Here is a 25,447-nt window from a genome sequence, read left to right as displayed (position 1 = left end):
GGGGCAGGGGCGTACCAGATCACGGGGTATCGTTCCCATCAAGCCCCGGGGCTCCTAGTGGCTGCTGGGAGTCGTAGTCCGAAAGCTTCTGTTTGGGCGAGAAGTGCCTGCGCTCCCCCTGCCGTCTTGTGCGGTCATTCTGAAAGCATCTACTCCCATCCCCAACCTGCAGAGGGCGCTAGCGCCATATTTCATTTTACAGGTTTTGACTCTTGCATCTCATTCGCTAAATTCCTCAGACTTTCATCTCTTTTCATTCATTCAGTAAGTACTTATTATTGAGCTCTTACTTGCTACCCAGTACTGTACTAGGCACTGGGAAACACAACAACAAGTAAGATAGTATATAAGATCCCTGTGTACTTAAGGCAAAGAACAAATCATTTCAGAAAACGATAAGGGCTGTGAAGGAAATTAAATAAGATAGTGTGATATAGCGTATCTAGGAGTGTAAGTTAGACTGGGACATTAAGGAAGACCTTCCTATAAGATGACATTTTAGCTGATGAGTAAAAACTCTCTAGCTATCTAGGAGTGTTCCAGGCAGAGGGAATATCAAGTGCAAAGGCTTTCTTCCTTTTATCTTCTATTTGACACACTGGCAGAAGTCTTCCAAGATGGTTTCCACCAATTCTGCCCTCCTGGCTCTGGTTTGTCGAACTTACCCATCCCGGTCTGTAGCTACCGTACCAATAAGGCGAGAGTCCTGACTCTCCCCACACCCTCCTCTCCTACTCTCCGTTCCCATCGCCTCCGCCCTCAGGGTAATTACTTGCCCTTACTTGTCATGGCGACTGTCCAGCTTTGTGCCAGGAGCCTCGCGAGGGTTGCTGGGATTGGGATTTCCCCCTCCCATGTGCTCCGGACTGGCGCTAAAAGTTTTGAGCTCCTCAAAAGTCCAGAGCCACCATCGTGTTCGCAGGTAGCCTCTGGGCTCCGGGGTCACCTGGCGTCCGGTCTCGGAGCGTGCATCCCAGGACGGTGACACGCTCCCCTGAGCTTCGGGTAAGCTCTTCACTGAGCCTGATGAGTCCTCTCTGAGTCACGAGATTTCCGCTCCGTGAATTTTCAGCTCGGTGAAATAGAGGGGGCTGGGGGTGGGGCATTGGGGTCTTAGCGATTTTGGAGGGAATGGAAGCTTCGCTAGCCGCACCAGCCAAGGAATGCAATGTTAGGAGGCCTGCGTGCAGATGATGGGGGTGTTAGGACCAGCCGAACTCAAAGCTGAACATCTGGACCAGGGAGAAGGGCTTTGGGGAATCTTGAGCCGGCCTAGGGGGTTCTTACCCCAACCGCCACCATCACCCCCATCCCAGGGCTGGTGTGGGGGACCCCGAAATAAGACGCACAGAGCATCAGGGTCTGAGATTTTCAGATCTCGGAACTTTCGGGTTTCATGGCTCTAGATTTTAAAGCCTATGGAATCCCAGTGGGACCTCGGGTTCCATTCCGAAGTGGTTATTCGAGGTGATCCGGGAAGTCCAGGCTGCTAAGGTCCCATTACTTCCGGACCTTTGTCCTTCCTGGAGTGATCTTTCCAACTGGCCCCAGGCTCCGCTAGATGGAGAAAAGCCAATTAAACACTATATGTTGTGGAAATTGGACGTGCTAAACAACAGGTTTGCCCGCGAAGCCCAGAAGGACTAAACCGGCCTGAAAAGGCCAGGGAGCCTTGTTATTGTTTGCCTCTACTTTTACATTTATGCCGCTTGCAAGAGCATTTCCGGTTTCTTTTTTTCGGAGCAGCCCACTAGTCACCCGATGTAAGGGAAGTAGAGGAAAAGTCTTCCAGACGGGTTCCTATTACTTGAGGAGGGGGGCTGCTAACCTCTTTCTTTTTTTTCCTTCCTGAAGTACTTAGTTACCTCTTTCGGAAAGGAAGAGGGGTTTGTTTTGATGCAAACCGCAATCCTTCCCCCCCGTTTGAATGGTGTGCTCCATCCCGGTGGAGGGCTGTCCTAGTGGACACTACCATTGCGTGGGACGGTTTTTGTTTTTTTTTTTTTAGGTGTCAGAGGGCAAACCCTGGGTACTCAAGAATGAGTACATCTGAGAATTAAACGATAAAAGAGTATAACGATGGGCCATTTGTCGTGGCGGAGAAGCAGTTTCTTCTGTATCCGGCTTTGGGTTGAGCCATCCCCATTTCGGACGCAGAGTGAACGTCGTGAAAGCGGAAGGGGCGGGCCTTGGAGAGGGGCGTGGCCCGAGGTCTTGAGTGCTGGCCTCCGGTCCCAGCTAGTTCTTGCCTGCTGGGGGCGGCTGGCCCCGCGCGATGTCTAACCCCAATCGGTTTCTCCCGCATCCTCATCGTTTAGGGCGCGGTCACGTACCACGCACCTGCTCCGAACCGGACACTATTCGCGATACTTACGAGCGTTTTTCTACACTGCGGTAGCGTTTACAACCACCGACTATCAAAATACAAATTTCTCATGCTGCTTCCCAGTCTGTATCTGACCCGACCCCCACCTAATTTAGATTTATGTCTCCAAGGGTTAGGTTTGTCTGTTGGAGAACTTCACATAAATGGAATTACACAGTATGTGCTCCTTTGTGTCGGGCTTCTTTCCATCAGCATAATACCTGAAATTTCACCCGTTTTATTGCATGTATCAGCGGCTTATCCGCACTTTGCTCTTTTCAGTTAATATATCCCATTGGATGAATAAACCATCGATTGTTTAGCCATTCTCTTTTTGATGGAGGTTTGAGTTGTTTACCGTTTGGGATTATTTTAAATAAAGCTGTTATTAACTTTCTTGTAAAATTATTTTTGTGGTCATATGTTTCTATGTTTCTTGGATAAATTCTTAGGAATGGAATTGCTAGGTCAGAGTGAGAAGTAGATCTATGTATTTTTTTAACTCTATTAAAAAGTTCTAATTTTTCAAAGCGGTTGTACCATTTTACAGTTCTACCAGCAAGATAACATCCTGTCTCATTATTTGGTTTGTCGATTTTACTCATGTGGTATCTCATTGTGGTTTTAATTTGCAGTTTCTTTGTTAACTACCTGAAACAGTTTGCATGTGCTTGTTGGCCATGTCTGTGCCATATGTGAAATGGCTATTCAAGTCTTTTCCCCATTTTTAAAATTGGTTTATTTGCTTTCTGTATTATTGAGTTTTGGAGTTATTTGTATATTCTGAATAGGAGTCTCTTTTGTCAGATATGTGAGTTTTCTCCTGACTTCTTGCTTGCCTATTTAACAGCTCTTAAGAGGAGCAGAAGATTCATCTTTTTTCTTTTAACTATTTGCTGTGACCTCTTTAGGAAATCATATCCCAAAGTCCCAAGGATATTCTCTAGTACTTTCTCGTATATTTTCATCTAGAACCTTTGTAGTTTTAGGTTTTACGCTTAGGTCTATGAGCCTTGATTGACTGATTGATTGATTAAAAGTTTTTTTTATGATGTGACATCAAGATAATTTTTTTCTTATAGATATCCAGTTGTTCTAGCTCCACTTGTTGAAATAGCTTTCCCTTACTGAGTTGCTTTTGATTGGTTCATTAATATTTCATGGAGTTATTGTTAGGTTTAGGTTTAAATCTGCTGTCTTAGTGCTATTTGCTGTGTGTCTCCTTTGTTCTTCTCTTCAAACATCTGAGGAAGAAATGATAGGAATCTCACATAAACTCTTCCAAGATATAGGGGAAGTAACACTGCCCAATTCATTTTATGAGGCCAAAATAATCCTTTTACCAAAACCAAACAAGGGCATATTACAAGAGAAGGAAATTTGGACCAGTATTCCTTTTAGCATATATATACAAAAATATGACAAATTTTAGCAAATCAAGCCTAGTAAAATATAAAAATGATAAATATGTCTTGCCCAAGTGGAATTTGTCCCTGGACTGCAACATTTTCACATTGAAAAATAAATGTAATTTGCCACACTGACAGATGAAAGGGTAAAAATTAGATGATCAGTTTCAATCAATGCATAAAAAGCAGTTGACAATATGCAACACCTATTCATGATTTTAAAAAGAAAGAAAAGAAAAACCAACCTCCTAGCAAACTAGGAAAAGGGAGACTTACTCATTTTAATAAAGGGCACCGGCAATCAAGTTACCATGAACATACATAGTAGTGACAGGTTGATTGCTTTTCCTCTAAGATCAAGAACTAGAAAAGGATTCAACTCTCACCACTTCAGCACTGTAAACTGGAGGCAAGAAAAAGAAATCAATGTAACAGTTGGAAAAGAAGAAATAAAGCTGCTTTTTGTGTACATAAAAAGTCCTAATAGAAAATTCATTTAACACTATTAGAACTAATAAGTGATTATAGCAAGGTTACAAATTTCAAAGGCTATATACATAAATTGTATTTTTATATAATAGCGACTTTGAATCTGAAATCAAAAAATGAATTTTAAAAACAATGCTGTTACAATAGCATCCAATAACATGGCATACTCAGGGATAAATTTAACCAAAGTTGGACAAGAGCTCTGTATTGAAAACTACAAAATACTGCTGAGAGAATTTAAGGAAGATTTAAATAATGGAGAGATACCATACTTGTAGATCAGAAACTCAAGAGGTGTCAGTCCTCATCAGAATTATTTAATTCAATCCCAGTCAAAAATCCTACCAGCCTTGTTTGTGGGAACTGACAAATTGATTCCAAAATGAAGAGAGTAGTAGAAAGTTGGAGATCTTAAAATACTTAAGATTCTATAAAGCTATGGTAGAACAACAACCAATGAATATAGTTCGTTGACAAATGATTGTCTCCGAAGGCACCAAAGTGAATCAGCAGGGAGAGGGAAGCTTTTTAACAAATGGCCCTGAAACATCTGGAGCTGAAAAATGAACTTTTACCCCCACCTCACATCATACACAATAGTTAACTTGAGGTGGTTAATAGACCTAAACATAAAACTTTTGAGAAGAAAATACAGGAAAATGTCTTTGTCTTGGTAGGGGTGGGTTACAGAGCTGCATCAAAATTTGTCACATTTTGTCATCAAAAATGGTATGATAGCATTTCACCGTGTGTGTGTTTTACCTCAGAAACATTGGTGGGGTCGTGGGGAGTGGCTCAAGTTATGCATGAGATAATAAAGGCGGAATGTTGATTATTCTGGAAGCTGTGTCATGGGTATCTGGGGATACGTTATTCTCTTTACCTTTTTATATGGTTAAAATGTTCCATAATTTTTATTTTACCTTCTTAGATTTTTTTTTTATTTTAAGAAAATAAACAGGTACAAACAGGTGCAATAGTAACATAACATATATCCCCACCAAATAGTTTTTAAGTTTTTCTTTGTTAATAAAGCTAAAAACTCTTTGATTAGATCCCCAGTGCCATAAGCAGACATCCCCTCCTGTCCCTGGACCATCACTACCATAGGTTTTGTGAATTTTTATTCTTCTTGCCTATCTGCCATACTCGTGTGTGTGTGTGTGTAAATTAATAAGCAATCGTCGTTTTATATTTTTAATTTCCATAACCTACTTCTATTATTGTGTTTTGCTTTGTTTCTTGCGAATTATATTTTCACCCAACATTTCTGAGCTACATCTGCTTACACATACACATATAAATTCATTTCCTGAAACTGCTGTAGTAAATTTCTCTTGTAAGTGACTACACCACGTGTCGTTTACCTATTCCCTACTGAAGGGAATAGTAAGGTGGTTTCTTGTCATCCTCCCTTAAGAGCAACTATGACATGAACGTTTTCGTGCAACTCTTGCTGCCCATGCAACCTTTTTTCTAAGGAGTCCACCTAGAAGTGGTTTTGCTGAGTAGTAAGATGTGTTTTCAGTGTTACCAGACGCTGCCTTATTTCTTCCCAGAATCAATTTTTCTTTCCCAATCACATAGTTTTCAGCACCCCCCCCAAAAAAAATTTTTTTTTAAACACCAGACTCTGGGTGAAGTCAGTCAAGCACAATTATTTAGAACTTGGGTGTGGCTTCAGACAGCCCAGGTGCACATCTTTGGCCCTGCCCCTTGGGGGCTTTCTGAGCCTGGGTAAGTGACTTAATTCTTTTAACCTCAGTTCTCTCCTCTGATGATAGTACCTACCATACTGACTTTTTGAGAGGATTAATGAGATAAGCCGCTGAAAGCTGAGGGCACGGTTAGGATCTATATAAACAGCAGCCATTGTTATGATAGTGGTCAAACCTGCCCCTCCTGCGAGTCCCAGCTGAATTTGTTGCCTTCCCACAAGGACTGCCTGTGTAAATGTTCTGCCTCCCCAACCATTTGGAGGGTCTGGTTCAGCTTCTGACAATTTAGCATCATGATCCCTGGATGTTCGTACCCATGGGAAGTACCTGCTCTGAAAAGGTTTCCTAGAGAAAGAAACATTGAGAATTTAGCTGCTAACCAAAGAATGAGGAGCTGTCTCCCTCCTGGCATGTGTACTGAACAGAGTTGCCTGAGGGAGGCGAACCAGCACTAACCCCAGGCAGGACCACAAAAGCCCCACCCGCTCACAAAGTTCTCACTCTGGAATAATATTACAGAATAAACAAAACTGAAATGATCATGTAAAGAGAAGCATTTATTGAGCTCTTAGTATGTGCTAGGCAGTCTTCTCAAATCTTGATATTTCTCATAAGTAGGGCACTATTTTAGAGCAAAGGACACTAAGGCACAGAGAGGTTAAGCAACCTCCCAAAGTTACACAGCTATTATAGTTGGTAAACTTGGGATGCAGACCTAGCCTATCTGCTCCAGAGCCAGTGTTCTGCAGGGGAGCTTCAAGATAAGTGAGGTTATGCAGCAAATTTCAATGGCAATACAAAAACAAACCAAAAAATGACAATACAGCATCCAACCCAGGGCGCTTGACTTCTGAGCCCTGTCTGTTTACACGAGTCTCCCTTCCATAAAAGTCTTAAAAGTTATTTTGATCATCAGTCTTGCGGGTCGGGGACCCCTGGTCCTTGACCCCAAGGCAAATGTTTGGGGTCCCCCTGCTATCCCCTCTAGCCTTCCTCCATACACAATCATAGTCCATCCTCCCTCAGCGTTGGGAGCTGTGATAAGTGGCCCTCTGCCAGCCTCTCAGTTGGCAGACTTACATCAGCTAAAATCTGCACCTCCACGCTTAACTGATTACAAAAGAGAGCTCTGCAGAGTAGTCTGTGATGAAGTAAGCGTCTTAATCCTAGACATTTGAACAGTCATTTTTCGTAAAAGCGCCTTCACTCAACTGTGTGTACCACGTGCCAGTCACTTAACTTCTCTGAGACTCACCTGTCAAGAGGCAAGAGTGGTTATCTGGTTATCGGGACAGATAAGATAACCCACATGAAAGGATTTTGCAAACTCTAAGTACATAAGAAGGCAGGCCCTATATCGAGGTAAAGGTGCAGGTGAAATGTTAAGGGCGATTAGAAAAGAGCTGCTCGCCGGGGGGATGTCTGTCAATGCCACTGAGACAAAAAAGTTGGTGGGCAGGTATAGCTCAGTGGTACAGTTTGCTTACCATGCAGGAGGTCCTAGGTTCAATCCCCAGTACCTCTGTAAATAAATAAATAAAAACAAACCTATTTACCTCCCCCCACCAAAAAAAAAACCCGTAAGTATTACGAACATGGACTTTTGCAGCATGCATGTTTTTGAGCAAAGCTGATGACAAATTTGGCGTCAAGAAAAATGGCCTAGGAGATGAGACGGTGGTGGCATAGCCCAGTGCGGGGCCCTGGCCCAGGCCGCAGCCACCCCTCCATCCCCCTTGCTCCCCTGACTGCTCATAACCAGCTCACAGCCTGGACAACAATTCACTTATTTACCACAGTTACTGAGCCTGACCAGGTGCAGGGCATTATGCTAGTAACTGTGGTGAACAAGACAAATTCCCTGCCCTGAGGAAGTGTATATTCCAGTGGAGGAAACTGACAAAATGAGCAAGAAAAGGTATCAGGTAGTGTATGTACTCTGAGAATTAAAGCCGGGTGACCTGAACTAAAATAATGTGACAGAGTTTGGCTGGCTGGCTTTGACTGAGAGGTCTGGGAAGACATCCTGGCTGAGGTGTGACACTGACAATGAAGTCTCAGTGAGAAGGAGCTTAGCCTGTGGCGATGGCAGGACCCATGTTCCCAGTAGAGGGAAGCACCAGTTAAGTGAACTGGGGGAGTGTATGATGAGCAGGGAAGGGCAGCCATTGGGGCCCAAGCATCAGAGAAGGGAGAGGGTGCTAGAAAGTGAGATCAAAGAGGTAGACGGGCTGGGTTGAGGGGTTTGTAAGGCAGGGATGAGGAGCCGTCCTAAAGGACAGGGTGGAGAATGTGGGGGTCAAGGGAGGTATCTTCCCCCAGATGGAGTGAGTGGGCTGAGAGTTGCTTCATCTTGATGACAGCAAAGGAGTGCAGAAACAGAGTACACATTGAGGAGCGCTTGTGGATTCCATGGTGGGAGGTTGGAAGTTCCTCTCTGGTTGTCTTTTTCCGTCAAGGGAGTGTGTGGTGAGGGTTAGGCGCAGCCTGAGTTATGAAGGAGCAGCCCTGCTCCTCTGGAAGTCAGGGGGTGGAGGGAGTCCCTCCTGCCTCAGGGCCAGGTGACCCAGGTTGCGTGTATCTTGGGCTAGATCCCCACATTTCTCCACACAGCGGCCACACTGCCTTCTGAGGAGCTGACATGGAGGAGTCGCAATCAGAACTCGGCGTGGAGCCCCCTCTGAGTCAGGAGACGTTTTCAGACTTGTGGAAACTGTGAGTGGGGGTCTTAAGAGCGGGACAGGGTGTGGCCTCTAATAACCTTGCCCCAGCCCCAACCCCAGCCCCCTAGTAGAGGCTGGTGGGAAGCAAAAACCAATACTGACTGTGCTCTTGTCTTGCAGGCTACCTGAAAACAACCTTCTGGTAAGGACTGCAGTGTGGGAAGGGCCCAGGGGCTGTGGGGCCGGGGGAGCTGGGAACCTGACCTGCTGACTCGCGTTTCTCCTTCTGCAGTCCTCTGAGCTCTCCCCAGCAGTGGATGAACTACTCCTGTCCCCAGAAGTTACCAACTGGTTGGATGAGAATCCAGATGAAGCCCCAAGAATGCAAGAGCCTCCTGTCCCCGCTGCCCCCGCACCAGCCACCTCCTGGCCCCTGTCATCCTTTGTCCCTTCGCAGAAGACCTACCCTGGCAGCTACGGTTTCCGTCTTGGGTTCCTGCATTCTGGGACAGCCAAGTCTGTAACCTGCACGGTCAGTGGCCCTGAGGGGCTGGCTTCCATGGGATGATTCGATTCCTGGTCCTATCGCCCAGGGTTTTTCAGTTCAGAACTTTGGGATTCCTCTTCAGCCTCTGGCTTTGTGTCAGTCTTTCTACATTGTACCTCTTTAGTCTGTGGCCTTTGACCCCAGGTCCAAAGTTGAATTTTCCCCCTTAACTTTCATCCTTCCCATCACACTCTCAACGTCTGTCATGAGGCCATCTTTTTTCTTTTTTCTTCACTCTGACTCCTTCCTTGGCTTTTGTAAGTAAGCTTCCAGGCTGTCGACCCAACCCTGCCACCTCCAGTTACCCTCCCCGCACAGTACATGGCTTCTAGTTGGTACTGCACAGTGTTTGTTCCTTTGCCCCTGGGTCCTTGTCCCCTGACCTTCCATTCATTCTTCCTTCTCCTTTTCCTACAGTACTCCCCTCCCCTCAACAAGCTGTTTTGCCAGCTGGCCAAGACCTGCCCGGTGCAGCTGTGGGTCAGCTCCCTGCCCCCGCCCGGCACCCGGGTCCGCGCCATGGCCATCTACAAGAAGTCAGAGTACATGACGGAGGTTGTGAGACGCTGCCCCCACCACGAGCGCAGCTCTGACTACAGCGATGGTGAGCGGGCGGGGGCTGTGGATGGGTCAGAGCTGGTGCCCAGAGTCCCCCGGCCCCTAATTCCTCCCTGATTGCTCTCAGGTCTCGCCCCTCCTCAGCATCTTATCCGGGTGGAAGGGAATTTACGTGCCAAGTATTTGGATGACAGAAACACTTTTCGACACAGTGTGGTGGTGCCCTACGAACCGCCGGAGGTCTGGTTTGGCAACTGGGGCCTCTGGGAGGAGGGGGCAGGAGGGGTTTGTCAGTGACCATCCAGGTGGGAGACAGGGGTGCTTTCTCCTGCTTCTTACTTGACCCCCCACAACCCTGCAAGGTGCACAAAGCAGGTGGGTTATCCCCATTTCACTGTTGAGGAAACTGAGGCTCACAGAGGCTAACGGCCACCCCCAGAAGTGGATAGCCTCACCTTGGGTCTATGCTGTCTCCCAGGTCGGCTCTGACTGTACCACTATCCACTACAACTTCATGTGTAACAGCTCCTGCATGGGGGGCATGAACCGGCGACCCATCCTCACCATCATCACACTGGAGGACGCCAGGTAGGGACCATACGGTCCCCTCCACACTGGCATGCTCCTCCCTAGCCTCTGCCTGTCTCCATCCCCTGGGCCCTGCCCCTCACCACTTTCTCCCCTCGTACCACCCACCCTTCCCTCTCACAGCATCCCCTTCCTCTGCTCCTCCCTCCCAGTTCTCTTTTCTCTGGCTTTGGGACCTCTCTAACCTGTGGCTTCTCAATCTGCCTGGAGCTGGAGCTTAGGCTCCACATAGGATGTGGGTAATTGGGAGTAGGTGGGGCCTCGTTTACAGGAGAACAAGAAGGCAGAGCCCACCTTCCTCACTGCCTCTTGCTTCCCTCTTACCTGGGTAGTGGTAATCTGCTGGGACGCAACAGCTTTGAGGTGCGTGTTTGTGCCTGTCCTGGGAGAGACCGCCGCACAGAAGAAGAAAATTTCCGCAAGAAGGGGCAGCCTTGCCCTGAGCTGCCCCCTGGGAGCACTAAGCGAGGTGAGCAGACAGGAGGTAGAGGAGGCAGAGAGGGTGCAGTTCTGCCCCAAACTCACTCTTCTCCCCCTTTCCTTGCCTCTTTCCCAGCACTGCCTACCAGCAGCAGCTCCTCTCCACCACAAAAGAAGAAGCCGCTGGATGGAGAATATTTCACTCTTCAGGTACCAAGTCTGGGAGAGAGAGATGCAGCCTCTTGCCCCCACCCAGTGGGGGTCAGAGAAGGGAAGAGAGGATGCAGATACAGCAGATGTGGTGTTAAGCCCACGCTCTCTAGCCACCCTTTTCTCTGTTCATGGCTGCGACTCCTGTGGTTAATTCACTGGCTTGAGAGCTTTACGCTGCAAGCCTAGTGCTCCAGATGCTGTTTTCTTCCTGACTCCTTTGCCCGTACTCGGAGCGCTTGCCATCAGGGAGCAGTGGTGCCTTGAGACAATAGCCCCTGGTTATGCCTAACATCAGATTGCTAGCTTATACCATCCCATACATTTTAAAGAACCCTCTTTCAGAAAGAAGTTTGTTAAAGAAAGAGTAAAAATTGTTTCCATGACTTGACCTAATGCTTCTTTATTCTCCTCCTTCCCCGCCACAGATCCGCGGGCGTGAACGTTTCGAGATGTTCCGGGAGCTGAATGAGGCCTTGGAGCTGAAGGATGCTCAGGCTGGGAAGGAGCCAGGGGAAAACAAGGCTCACTCTAGGTAAGTGACCCAGGGTCCAGGGATGAGCACAGATGTATCTCTGCCATTTGTAGCAACCCCTAGCTCAGAGCTGGAGTCTCAAACAGGGGCCTCATAACTGTGTGAAAGTGTCTGACATGGTGCGGGGTGGTCAGATCCTCAGCCCTGCCAGTCCTGTGTAGCCTTGTTATTCGATCCCCTTCCTGGCCTCAGTTTCCTCATCTGCCAAATGGGGTAAGGGAAGGCTAAGAGGCTAATACACACACAAGTACCCCAAGGTGCTCAATCAATGTGTCTGCAGTGGGCAGTGACCATTTTAACTTAAGTTCTCCTTGCTCCCCTCTCAAGCCCTTCAAAGCCCAGCTCCAGGAAGTGAGAGCATCTCACTCAGATGATGTCATCTCCGCCCCTCCCCCTCTCTCCTCACAGCCACCTGAAGTCTAAGAAGGGGCAGTCTCCCTCCCGCCATAAAAAACTGATGTTCAAGAGAGAAGGGCCTGACTCAGACTGACGTCTTCTGCTTCCTTTCCCCTGTTGACACCCCTGCCCTCATCCCCCTCCCCTGGCATTTTTTGGGACTCAGGTGCTAAGACCTTTGCTTAGTGCAGATGTGCCTCAGACATTCTGGAATTCTTCCATTTACTTGGCCCGGGCTCTGCTAAAGAAGTTGACCTGCACTGGTGGTTTTAGGGGGATGTAGCGGGTGCTGAGGCTTTACAGCTTAGCTTATAAGGTTTTTACTGTGCAGAACTTTGGGAGAGGTAGGAAGGTGTTCCTGCATGGAAGGAACGTTTTCCAACCGGCCGTATACGGGCGTAGGAAGCCCCGTTCTCCACCATACTAGCTAGGGAAACTATATTAAGTTGTTGAGTTTCTCCAACTTCATTGTCGACACTTATAAAATGCTGGTAATCATACCTACCTCACGGGGTTTGTTGTGAGGATTAATGAAATAATGTGTGTCTGGCCCCAAAGCCACCTTCTATTACATGATGTCTAGAACTTAGTGCCCTCGTGGGCACTGGTTGTATGTCCCCTTTAGTGGATGGGTTGAGAGTTTCTGTGACTGACTGAGCAGCTGGTTAAGGGGAGGGGATGTCTAAGGTCCTTCTCTGTTGGCCCTGCCAAATCCTGTCTAACCTCTTGGTGAACCTCAGCACCTACGAGGAGGTCTCACCCCCATCCCACACCCTGGAGGATTCCACCTCTGGTGTATCTATCAAGATCTGTTTTACTTCCCCCAAATTCTGAGGCAGATTTCTTTTGTACGCTGCAGGGCACATCTGCATTTATCACCCGCACCCCTTCCCTTCCCTTTTTATATCCCATTTTTATATCAGTTTATTTTACAATAAAACTTTGCTACCATCAGTGCGTCTGAGGGATTGGTGCCATTGCAGGGTACCTGGGGTGCACGGGGCAGGGATGAAGGAGGAGGTGAGGTTGGGAGGCAGCCACCTGAGTCTTCTGGGAGTGGGTTTGGGGGGGCCAACGCCCGGGTTCCGGGAGGAGAACAAAAGCTGGAGACTGGGTCAGTCTGCAGGCTGCATGACAATAAGGGAAGGGGTGACTCCATTCATAACTCAGCAACCAACTGTCCCCCTCCCCTCCTGCCAGGGCTGGCACAAGGTCTTCTCCTGCTCCTGCTTCTAGGATTGGGCTGCTACCCGCTCTCAGCCTCTCACCAAGGATTACGGGATTTAAATGTCTGATTTAGCAAGCCTGAGCCTCTGGGGTGGCCATCTGCTCTGCGGGAAAGGGGCAGGATACCTGGGTTCCCAAGGGGAGGGGGGGTGCTGCTATTGGATGAGGAGAGAGAGTAGGGGGTGGCTGGGGGCGGCTAAGGTGAGGGCCGAGATGTGGGGCTGGGGCCTTCCCAGCATCCCCTCATCCGGGCCTCATGCCAGCCAGTTGAATGAATTGAAGCTTTAAACTCTGCCAGGAAAACCTTTCAAAGGGCTTCTTGGGGTAGGGAGGAGAGCCGAGCCTGGGGAGTCCAGCACCCCCCACCGTTCTGTTCCTCAGTGCTGCCAGCTCCCAGGGAGGGGGGCTGGGGGCAAGCTCTGCCCCATCGCCCCCAGCTGCCTGAGCTAGTGCTTGGAGGGATGGCCAGACAGCGGGGACATGGCTCATCCTGCCTCCTCCTTGGAGGCAGAGAGAGGGGAGTAAGGTCCAAAGGGGCTTCTGGGGCCACTGTCTCTCAACCTGACTTAAAGTGCTCATGGGAGTCCCTTGGCATGCCCTGAAGATCCCAGACAGCTGTAAAGCCACCAAGCTTCTTGACCTCAAAACCACCTTTCTTTCTCTTGCTGGGGAATGCCAAACACTCTCCCCAGGAGACCCAGAACCACCTCTGTCAGAGATCTTTAACTTCGCCATTTCTCTCCACCAGCCAGGCCCTTGGCAAACCAGAGCACTTGAAACTCATTCCCTAGCCTCACTCCTGTAGACAGGTCACCTTGACGCTCTCTTTCTGGCCCGCATCCAGCACCCCCTACTCTCAACATTTCTCTAGAGTATGTCTTTAGCACTTTATTTCTGCTGTACTCCTTTGCAAAGCAGGTCCATTCTGGCTCTGCCGATCCCTTTGTGAGCTGATAGATTACTGGGCTGAGAACTATTAGTCCTGGGTTTTCAGGCCAGCTCTACTAAGCTGTGTGACCTCCAACGAGTCCCTGACCTCTCTGGTCACCTGCTCACTTCCTTCCCTCTGGTTGTGTTCATTCCTCTGACAATCTAGCCAGCAGATATTGGTTGGTACCTTACTTGTGCCCAGCACTGTTCTAGGCCATGGGGGCCCATGGCAGACATAGCCTCTGCCCTCAAACTTGAAGAACCCAAATCCTGTCCCACTAAAGTTTGGAATAATTTTTAAAAATTTATCTAACTGATTTCAGGAACACAGGGTCCCCAGATCTGTAACAGCCAGCAAAAGTTGTACAATGAAGAAAATGTAAACCATAAATACTTTCCTTATTTAAAAAGAATAAAGGAACCTAGCATACATCCTAAAAATTAAAGGTATAAATTATTGAGAGAGAAAGCAAACTTGCTTGAAAGGATAAATTCAAAAGCAGGGCTTTAAAAAAGATAAATTTTAAAAAGAAAAGAAAAACTCAAGAGCTTGATGGAGGGAAAAAGAACAAGTAAGGACAATTGATCCAACGTTATCTAAACTATTCTGGACCATAGGAAAAGTGAAATCTCCACTTCATGTAAAGTTATTGTGGTTTCACTAATAAAACCTGATCAAGATACTAAAAAACTAGAAGCCAAATTAACTTATAGAGAGAGAAGCAAAATATCTGAATAGTATCAGAACACACTGATGAATCTTTTTAACCAAGTAGGGTTTGTTCCAGGAGCATAAAGTTGATTTAATAGAGAATCTGTCAACATAATTCATTATATTAACAAGTTAAGAAAGAAAAATATGATCATATCAAGAGATGCTGAAAGGAATTTGATTAAATTTCAGCAGCCATCCCTTTAAAAAAACCAAACATTAGTTGAAATAGTAATGGAATGCCAGTATTACCCTAAGATAATTTCAATTTTCAATATGTTAAGAACTATACAGGGATGCCCACTAACAACGGTTTTAGAGCACTCAAGAGGATTTTTAAAAATTGGTAAAGTATATATATTTTATATATTTAAAATCTTTGCCTTTTTGATCATATGAATGTGTACCTGAAAACTGACTTCTTAGTTAATAATAGAGAGCTGATGGAATTAAAATAAATGAATAGGAGAAAATATTTTATCTTATTGCAAAAGCACTGAGAAAAAAAGAATGAAAAATATTCCATTCAGATGAGTAGTAAGTTTCTTAAGAAACACACACACACACACACACACACACACACACACACACACACACACGCACAGAACCCATATGAAGAAAACTATAGAATCTATTTAAGGACATTAACCAAGCTGCAAACAAAAGGAAAGAGAACCTGTTTTTAGGTGGGAAAACTTAATATCCTAAAAAAGTTCAATTCTCCTGAAATAAAGAGTCATTGCAATTCCAATTAGAAGCCCAAGTGTTGATGGCTTTTGTTTTTGTAAATTGGATACATTTGTTATAAATTTATAGAGAATAGTGAGTGCCCAAGGATAGCCAACAGTTTAAAAAAAAAAAACAAAAAACCAAGCAAGGTGCGGGGGATGGGAAACCTACTTGCCTTGCTAGATATCAAAACATACTATAAAACTGGAATCAGATCAATACGGCTTGGTGTATGTATGGAGTGGTAAACAAGCCACAGGCAGCAAGTAGTGAATCCAGAAGTAGATTTTAGCATACAGGAAAATGTACTATATGGCCAAAGTTGGCATTTCAATTCAATGGGACTAAATTATGGATTTTTTAAAAGTGATAAGAATATACCTTACTGACTGGAACACCAGAGACTGCAAAAGAATAACTAAGCATATTTGATGGTATGAAAAAACAAACCCCTTTTTAACATTAAAAAAAAACTATAAACAGTAAAATCAGTTGGAGTAAATTTTACAATGCAGAAAATAGTTTATACCCGCAACTGTCAAGGAGCGCTAATAAATTAACAAAGGAAGGACGAAAAAATATTATGCAATCATTTTTTTTAAATGAATAGGAGCTCTAGCAGGCCAGGTGGAATTGTGTGAACAGTAAGATGCAAACTGTGTATAATATCCAGTTTTGGTATGACTGACCAAAACCCAGTGATGTGTGTGTGTGTGTGTGTGTGTGTGTGTGTATGCCCATGTGTACTATGCATTCATAATAAAATTGTGTGTATATGTATGCATAATAAAGCTATTTTTACAAGGCAAATGCTAAGACCAACTCATTGCAAACAAAAATAAGCCCCAAGGAAACAAAAATTAGCTATAAACCCATCTCCATATACTACAATAAACGTTGTGTAGACGCATCCATCCTTTTTTGCTATGCTTGTGTGTGTACTTTTTTTTCACATACCAAACTGGGATGCTATGGTTCATACTGTTTTGAGATCTCTTGCTTCTAGTCAGTTTCCCTCATCTGTCTGTAGGCATTTACTGATGCTATTCTCTCCTCCAAAACCACTCCATCCTTTAAACCTCTAAGAAAGAAATCCCTTCAAAGCCAAGACTGAAAAATGGTTGATCACTCCAAGTTTTGTCCTCACCAGCTTTATCCCCACCTGGAAGTAGGTTTAGGTCTACCTGGTTTGAGAGTTTCTTGTGTGCTCCTCCCCTCTCCTGTTAAACTGGGGAGCTCCTTGGGGGCAAAAACTCTGCCTCTCTCATAAGTATGTCCTCATGGTGCCTAGAATGCACAGAGTAGGCACTTTATAAGTATCGCTGTACAGAGGGATGCAGACTTCCTGCCTCTCTGTTGGGTGATCTCAAGATAGTACAGGTGATGGAGTGAGCTAGGAGGCAGATGCTTGGGACACTGGACGGAAGAGGTCAAAGCTGGAAAACAGCCTCCCCAAGGCCTAGGTAACCCCGGGTCACCCAATTCCACCCTCCGCCCACTTCCTGGAAATCTTCCAAATGCTCAGAAAGGAACAACCCACACGCAGGGGTCCATGTATGATATATATTTATATATATATAATTGCTCTCATTTTATTGTACTTTATCCTCTTTTTACAGTAGATCTGACACAGGCATTAAATAACTGCAGAGAGAGACCACTGGGGAGAGGGGAGAGCAGGGAAATATGGGGACCCAAAGGGAAGAGACTCAGATCCAGCAAGAGTAAAAACAGGAAGGGTCCATCTGTGGGTGGGGTGTGGAAGCTGCAGCATCAAAAAAAAAAAAAGGAGGGGAAGTGGGAGGTGACGAAGTGAAGGGTGTGGGGGAAGAAAGAGTTAAAATCCCTCTCTAATTCAAGAACACAGGCGGTCCCTCATTTAACATTCTGTGGGCACTAGGGGGTTGTTTAAAAAGGCAAAGGGGTCTGAGGGAGACAGGGCCAAGAAACTCAGAGCCTCAGATTGAGGAGGTGTTTGCAATTTTCAGGCTGGCATGCGGAGGAAAGGGAAGGAGTTAGTGATTAGTTGATAACTTGTTAAGAGAAGCCAGAGGGAGGATCGTGGGGGCAGATCTGGGCGCAGGGGAATAAGGTGGAAGAGTCCTCCCGTCGCCAGCTGACGTTTCCAAGGTGGCCACTGGGGACCCAGCCAAAATGGCTGCCCCTCCCCCAGGGCGCCTGGGAAGTAGAACTTGAAGGATATTCTGGGAAAGGGAACAGGGGGAAGGGAGCCGTCGGAAAAAACAAAGTGGATATTCAGCCTAGGTCAACCCCGCCCCTCTGAGGAGTGCCTAGTTGGGTGACAAGAAGGACCAGGAAGAGAACTTTCAAGAACCAACACGGACTTCTCTTCCAGACCTTCATTCCCAGCTCACGCAGTCAACATGCAGTCAGAAGCTGGATGTGCCAGGAAAGAGAAAAGGCCACTGAGCCACCTTGTCCTCAGTCACAAGCGGTCCCCTTTCAGTGGAGGGAATAGGAATGGAGAAGTAGGGGAAGAGCAGCCAGAGGAGCCAGACAAGACAAAAGCCACCGAGACAGTGACTGTCGTAGACAAGGCAGAAGGCGTGGGAGACAGAGGAAGGTGACAGTGGCAGAGTGAATGGAAGGATGGAGGGCCACAGTGGTGACCAGTTTGTAATGTACAGAAATATTAAATCACTATGCTGTGCACCTGGAACTAAGGTAGTGTTATAGGTCAACCATACTTCAGTTTAAAAAAAAAAGAAGGATGCCACATTCATGTCTGGAAGCTAAGGGGTGAAATGAGACGTGTGTGTGTGTGTGTGTGTGTGTGTGTGTGTGTGTGTGTGTGTGTGTGTGTGAGAAGGTGGGTGGATGGGAGAGTGGGCACCTTCACTCAGGACAAGAGGGCAGGAAGGTGGGTAGCTGGGAGGATGCCCCACTCACTGCTATGCCAGAACTAGAAAGGCTCCTACTTCCTCTGTGACCATCTTGGGGTCTTGTCTCCCTGTCTCTGACTGAGCTAGGATGGGAAGAAGGTGGTGGAGAATGTGTGTAGCCAGGGAATCACAATGCACTCAGAAGTAAAGGAAAGGGGCACGAGGCTCAGACAAGCCATAGCTCTGTTATAAAAAATACCTTTGGGGTGGGTGAGGGAGGGCTCAGGCAAGGTAGCGGACATTCCAGAAGCATCCATAGGAAAAGAGGTGGGGGCGGGAGGAAGGGGTCTCAGGTTTTGTTGATGCGGAGTTTGAAGGCCACGCGCCCTGCGAACTTGTCGCGCTCGTCGTCGGTGGCGATGTTGGCGGCATTGATGCGGCATTCCACGTTCACCTCCACGTTAGGGGTCACATTCAGGAACTTCACGGCCACGAGGGGCTGCGTGTAGTTCACCTGGGCCAGGGGAGGAGAGCGAGGGTGCAGACCCGCGGCAACGAGGCCTCCTCCCCAGGACCCCGCTCCCCTGGGGCCCCCCGCCTCCCACGGGACTTACGTGGAACTTTTTGCCGTAGTAGGGGAAGTACATGAGGTCGATGTTGCCGTTCGCCGGGAACATGACGAAGCTGCCGAGATTCTCGGCATCTTCATCTCGCTGTGGGGGCGCAGGAGGGTGGGGGAGAGCATATTAGGGATGGCAGGAACCCAGAAGCTCTCCAGACTGTCCTCTGTTCTTCCTTCACCCCAAATTAGTCTGTCTCAAATCCGTTTCCCCTGAGCTGAGTCCGGGTGGGTTTGCGTGTGCGCAGGAGGGGTGTCCCGTCTCTCATCGGACTGGGAAGTCCTGAAGGGCACTAATGAGCCTGAAGCCTCCTACTGCCCTCCCACCCCAAATTCTTACCCCATCCTCAGGAATCGGTTTCTGGAGCAGAGCCAAGAGAGAACAGATAAATGAGTAAGGACTCAGTAGGAAGGAAAGAGGGGGTTGACTGAAGAGGAGCATAAAGTTCCTAGAGAGGACAGAGGTGGGGGTCCAGGGTTCCAAGGACAACTTAGTGGTGGCAGGTGGCATTTACAGATCAGCAGCTACTAGATACTTAAAAAGAATAGAGGGGCAGGAGAGATATGGGAGGGAGAGGGAAAAGCATGGTCAGGGAATAGAGAAGATGGAAGGGTTAGGGCGAGAAGGTGGTAGGTAGAGTCAGGAAGGGGGTATCTATCCACACCAAAGAGCAAGCTTCTGTATCCTAGAGAGAAGCAAGAGGGGTGGGAGCCCCTTGGAGTTGGAGCCATACTGGAGTCCACTCTTACCCCCTTGTCCCTATGGTGATGGGGCCTCTGGGAGCAAAGGAGATAGGGAGAGATGAGTGAATGACAGGGAAACCTTGAAGGACAAACAGGAGGGCAGGTGGACAAGGCCCAACAAACTCACCTTCCCCATGCAGGTAACATTCATGCTCTGGTTCGCTCCTGCATAGAAGTTGATGACCTGGAGTTAGGAGAAAGAGTGGTGAGGATTAGAGAAAGAAGTTGTCAAAGACATAAGTATCCAGCTTTCCAGCCATGCTCTCAGCCATCAATGGCCCCATCTCTCTTGTTCTCTCAGCCACTCAAACATCTAAAAATCTCCCAAAGCCCATGAGCCCCAGTGAAAGGAAGCAACTGCCAGCAGATGGTGGTCCCAGATCCCTCCTCCGTTCTCCCTGGGAACTAAGGTCCTGGGTACCCGGTTCATCTTGATGAAGACACAGGGCTGTCCAGTGCTATAACCATAGTGGGTGGGGTCCCCAATGCCCGAGCAGTCGCCCAGCTGGGTCCGGTTGAACTGGCAGGCACGTTTTGGGTAGTTGAGGACTCCGTTATCTGGTTGTTCATAATAGCGCCCAGGGCGGCAGACGTCATTCTTTTGGGCTTGGATGGAGTCGTTGTAAGCTAAGGAGGTGGGGGAGAGAGAGTCATGGGCCTAATGTTCCGATCCCAGGGTCCCCAGTTCCCTTCCGGAGGTCCTGCACAGCCATATCATCAGAACCACACTCACGCTCCAAGAACTTGTTGAGCTTCTGAACATGCTGGTCCCAGCTTTCAGTGTCACTCACGTTGACAATGACATCAAGGTTCTCAGTCTTAGGGCGAATCATCAAGCCTAGCCAATAAAGGCAAGAGTGAGAAGCATATATAAGACGAGGGACCACACACAGAGGGAAGACGATGAACAAACCAGGGTGAGGGATAGGGTGAAGATCTGAGATCATCTCCACTGGAGGAAGATCTCCTGTGAACATCTGCCACCTCCCCAGATCACATAGCTCTCTGCTGTGGGAAATGGGAAGGCAGACTTCAAGAAGAACTTCCCAGCACACGGCGACTGGATCATCAGAACCAAACCTCTGAGAAGAACTGTGAGTTCTCGTCCTGTGAGTTCCTCTTGGAGGCATGGGGGCACAAGATAGAGTGGCTGGTGGGGGGAGCTGCATCACTCACCCGGCGTGGCCAGTCGGTCCTGGTACTTGGGGGTATGGTCAGAGACAGTCTGCAGCATCACCCACATGGTGAGGGTGAACATGGCGGTGAGGAAGCCATAGAAGACGAGGTAAAAGAGGAGGATAAAGGCTATGGAGGAGGAAACAGGGTCAGCAGGCACCAGGTCTTCCTTGATGACCTCACCTATTCCCACACACCCCACTCCCGTTCAGAGTTCTACACAGGAATAGGTCGAAGAGCCTCAGGAACATCTTGGAGCCTTCCCCTGGGAGCAAAAGGGGACCAGCTGGAAAAAGACAGTTGTGTCTGGCTTCCAGCCATGACTCCCCAGCCCCAACTAGTCCTACAGGACAGTGAGGCCCAACCTTGTGGAGGCCACAAGAGACCTAAACTCTCATTGCTGGGACAACCTCTAGAACAGGCCGCAATCATTTTGCCTCAAATTACATTTCTAACTTCTCAACTTTCATGACCCTAAAAAGGCACATCTGTTTCCACTGTATCGGTACTCATGCTTGAAGCTGTCCAGCACAATGACTTTTTAAGCTGGCACTGGCCTGGCTTCACAACCAAACTCTCATCCCATCCCCGAGAGTGTGGACCCTCACCCTCAAACAGCAAAATCTTCTCTCTCTTGGAGCCCCACAAAAGCCAAACCTTGAATGAGGCTCCTGTCAAGCTGCAGAGTCTCTCAGAGACAGCTGACCAGAACCTTCAAGTGTCATCCACTCCCAACTCACACACAGCACCCAGGGCAGAGCTGGGAGTAAAGGTAGATCTCACATAGCCTTCCAGGCAAAGAGCTGGTCCTTGGTGGATCTGACTCATCACTCCGTCCGTCACTCCTCAGCCTAGTGTGAGTACCTGCTGTTTCCACTACCCCAGACCCTCAGTTCTTCCATCTCAGAAGACACATACCCCATGAAGCTGCCTCAGATTCTCCCAAGAACTCATGGACCCCTCCAGTCCCAGGGGCTGAACTGCAAGTTTCCTGCAGCAAGGACTGCATCAGACCCACCTCAAGGGCCCCTAGGTGGGTGGGCTAACGGGGATAGCTTCAATCAGTGTGGATGAACTGTAAAGTGTGTCACACAACGTCCATGTGCTTCGACTTCCCAGCTTGAAAATCCCTTTTGGAAGAATTCCACCTGTCACCGGCACCTATGTCCAGCACCAAACCCTCAACCAGACACAACTCCCTCCACACCTCGTGAGTCCCACCAAGGTATGGGTGGGGAAGGTGGGGAAGGTGCCAGGCCACCCCAAGCCCACAGACACACTGGGCCAGATGATGTACGCATCTCAGCACTAGTGACCACTCCCTCTGCCTGCGACATCAGAGCCAAACATCTAACCTCGAAAACCTCACAGTGGCACCCCTGGCCAACAACCCTCCCACCCACAAAGCAGCCACAAAAGGCTCCAAAATACTCGGCAGTAGGATACAGACAACTTCCGCTGTGAAGAACCCCCTCCTATACACACCCCACCTCTCCAAGACCCGCCCTCTCATGAATGTTCCCAGGGTCCAAGGGGTGGGCACGAGCTAAAAATAGAAGGGGTTGGCTAGCTAGGGAGAGCCAGAGGGAGGGAAGGGGCGCTATTCTGGGGAAGGGGGGACGACCGTGTGGCGCTGACCGGCCCCGACAGGGAGCGCGAGCGCCGCGGCGCGGACAGGCGCGCAGAGCCCGCGACCCCCCGCGCGAGGGGGCTCCGCGGGGGGCAGGAAGGCGGCAGTGACCTACTTTCTCCGCCTCCGCAGCGGCCAGCCAGGGAGATTAGACCTGCGATTCGGCCCCCTCCCAGCCCAGAGCCCGGCAGCGGGGCTGGACACCGGGGACCCGGGAAGGGAGCTGGGGCTGGACCGACGAGACCTGGTGCCCCCGGGGCGTCGCCTGGCGGACCCCCTCCCCTCGCGCGGCCGGCCCCGCGTACCCCAGCTGGTCCCGGTGCGGCCCATGAACTGATGCGTCCTCGGGTTCCACACGAACTCCTTCCACTCCTCAACCACCTGCCCGCAGCTCTTCTTCTCTTTCTGGATGACCATCTTGACGGCGGGGGGCGAGTCCCGCGCGGGGCGGGGGGCTGCGGAGAAGCCGGGGTGCTGCGCGATGAAGCCTCCCCACGTACTCTAACGCGCGGGGAGCAAAGGCAAGGGTGGCGAGGGAGACCCCCCTCAGATATACAGCTGCTGCAAATTCCGGGGTGCAGGACCACGCGCCACGGGGTGCTGGCGGCACAGCGTAGGATGCACAGATTCTAGGCCCCCCGACTGCGATGAAAAGGGAGGTTGTCGGAGCAGGGGAAGATAAAAAGGGAAAGGGGTGCGATCGCAGCTTCACCCCCAAGCCTCCCAGAAGTAAAACGAAAAGGGATGCAAAAATAGACGGCTGCAAAACCAGGGCGAAGCGCAGAAAAAATTGGGGTGCAGTGAGGCAGGGAGAAGTGGGGGAAGGGGCCGCCCCGAAATCCGAGATGCAAAGAGGCTGTGGAGAGGGGTTGGGTGACCGCTCAAGGCTCTTCCGCCGAGCGGAGACCGCCACACCAGCGGTGGCTTGGACGCGGGGGTGAGGCGGGGACGCGCAGTTGGGGGACAGGCGGGGATGAGGGGGTCCCCAGAGCAAGGCTTCGCTCCTCAGCAGTGCGGGGCCGTCAGTGGCGACGCGCAGTCTTTATACTCGGCGGCTCCAGGGGTGCCCGCCCCCTTCCCACCCCCAAAAGCCCCGCCTCCTCGCGGCTGGCCAGGGCGACCTCATGCATATGCAAATTTGGAGGAAGGGCTTGGGCCCGCCCCCTGACTCCTCTTCAGACCAAGAGGTCTCTTCCCTACCCCCACCGCAGGTACTGGGCTGGATCCGGGTGGGTGGAGAGAATAGAGGGCGTGCCGGGCTCAGTAGAGGAAAAGATAACCCGAGAGAGACACAGAAGACGGAGAGGAAAGCAGATATATGCTGAGATGGGGCCCCAGGCAGAGAGTTAGAGACTAAGATCCAGGAGACTGGGCAGAATGTTGAGATGAATAGAGAAAGGGCCAGAGACAAGAAAAACGGATCGAAGAGACCAGCCGGGGTGCTATACCAGCCGGGATGGGAGCTAGAACAGGCCACACAGAGATGGATAAAGGCCACCGCAGGAGGGAAATACCCCTTGTAGGAGCTGCTACCAATCCCCCCAACACCACCGTCTCTGTTCCCACAGCCCCTTCTCCCACCACCTGGTTCTCCCCAAGCCTGGGGACTCCCTGCCTTCCCACCATACCCCTTGATGAAGCCTCCCAACAGCACATTCCCAGTCCCCAGCGTTGCCCTGGGACCTCAGCCCTGGAGCCCCATCTTCTTGGATGTGCTGCCTCCTCCCAACCCTATGTCTGAAATCCCCTCCTCATTTGCCCATTTGGATCAACAAACATTTATTGAGCACCTACTGGAGACCTTGTGCAATCTCGCACTGGGGAGGTAAAGTCGCAGCTCTCACAGGGCTCCAGAGAACCACAGTCTAGTACAGGGTGGTACAAGGGCCTTCACCGACCTCGTGTTAAGAATCATTATCCATGTCTTTTCATCTCTCTTCAAATCTTGTTGCTTTTCCCTGGAGAGGTTTTTCTTCTTTCAGCTCTCACTTTAAATCCTTGGCTCTATTCCTCACGAACTCCCATTCTGACTTACCACTCTCCCGCTCAAGCTCTCCCTCCAGTCCAGGGCAGGCTTCATGGGCTTGGGATGTGCTCAAACAAGGCCGGTGCTTGGAGTGGACTTGTGCTTGATTTAGTGCTCTGCGGTGACCATCTTGAATTTCTTTCTTTTCTTTCTTTCTTTTTCTTTTTTTTTTTTTTTTTTTTGATTTTGTGTGTGTGTATGGGGGAGGTAATTGGGTTTACTCATTTATTTTTTTTAAGAAGAGGTACTGGGGATTGAACCCAGGACCTTGTGGATGCTAAGAAAGCACTCTACCACTTGAGCTATACCCTCCCCTCATCTTGAATTTCTTAATAATTTTATCTTCAAACCTGTGCTTTGTCAGTGAAGTCCAGTGGGACAATGGAGCATGGGTGTGAGCAGAGGAGATAAGTCTAACATGCCATCCGTGATGGTCCATGAGCACAGATCTCAGGTGGACCCACCATGTGTGGGGGTTCAGCAAGACTCAGAGTAAGTAAGGTAAGCATATCATGTCTACACCTGAATAAGCGGGAGTGCTGACAGCTGAGAGACCACACTTTCCTTTATAAACAGAAATTGCTTTGAACACAGAAAGAAGGCAATGGCATTCCAGGGGACATAGGTGATCGAGGTATCCTATCACATGCTTTCTCAGTCATGTCACTTCCCTGATTTAGGCAACTGCTTCTGCTGGCAGTGATGACATGGAAAGAAAGGGAAAGCTGAGGCAACCCATAATTCTCTTTCCTTTCAGTCCTTCTGTACTGATCAGTAAGCTGAAGGTTTAACAATGTTATTTGCTTCATTTAGAATAACATTAAATAAATATCATGACAAGTCAAGAGAAGGATGATGGAAAAAAGTTCTACTTTAGTACCTGGAACGTCACTCTTTTCCTGCTTTTTGAACA

The 25,447-nt window shown here is 48.7% G+C and overlaps 2 protein-coding genes across 2 annotated transcripts; one reads left to right on the top strand and one right to left on the bottom strand.

The window, feature by feature from the left end:
• Window positions 1-844: 844 nt before the first annotated feature.
• TP53 (tumor protein p53) lies at window positions 845-12,852 on the top strand. The gene is made up of 11 exons (XM_010996514.3): window positions 845-1,005; window positions 8,595-8,696; window positions 8,825-8,846; window positions 8,937-9,176; window positions 9,609-9,795; window positions 9,877-9,989; window positions 10,228-10,337; window positions 10,670-10,806; window positions 10,894-10,967; window positions 11,396-11,502; window positions 11,911-12,852. The coding sequence occupies exons 2-11, from the start codon at window positions 8,623-8,625 to the stop codon at window positions 11,990-11,992; spliced, it is 1,146 nt and encodes a 381-aa protein (XP_010994816.1). The 5' UTR covers window positions 845-1,005; window positions 8,595-8,622; the 3' UTR covers window positions 11,993-12,852.
• A 4,193-nt stretch (window positions 12,853-17,045) lies between these two features.
• ATP1B2 (ATPase Na+/K+ transporting subunit beta 2) lies at window positions 17,046-23,530 on the bottom strand. Its single transcript, XM_010996515.3, has 7 exons — window positions 22,814-23,530; window positions 20,879-21,007; window positions 20,436-20,540; window positions 20,124-20,329; window positions 19,830-19,886; window positions 18,954-19,052; window positions 17,046-18,853 (listed from the first exon to the last, which is right to left on the bottom strand). The coding sequence occupies exons 1-7, from the start codon at window positions 22,923-22,925 to the stop codon at window positions 18,689-18,691; spliced, it is 873 nt and encodes a 290-aa protein (XP_010994817.1). The 5' UTR covers window positions 22,926-23,530; the 3' UTR covers window positions 17,046-18,688.
• Between the last annotated feature and the right edge of the window lie 1,917 nt (window positions 23,531-25,447).

Source organism: Camelus dromedarius, chromosome 16 (assembly GCF_036321535.1).
Source record: "Camelus dromedarius isolate mCamDro1 chromosome 16, mCamDro1.pat, whole genome shotgun sequence".
NCBI classification, from domain to species: domain Eukaryota; kingdom Metazoa; phylum Chordata; class Mammalia; order Artiodactyla; family Camelidae; genus Camelus; species Camelus dromedarius.
This window is presented reverse-complemented; position numbering and strand designations above follow the sequence as displayed.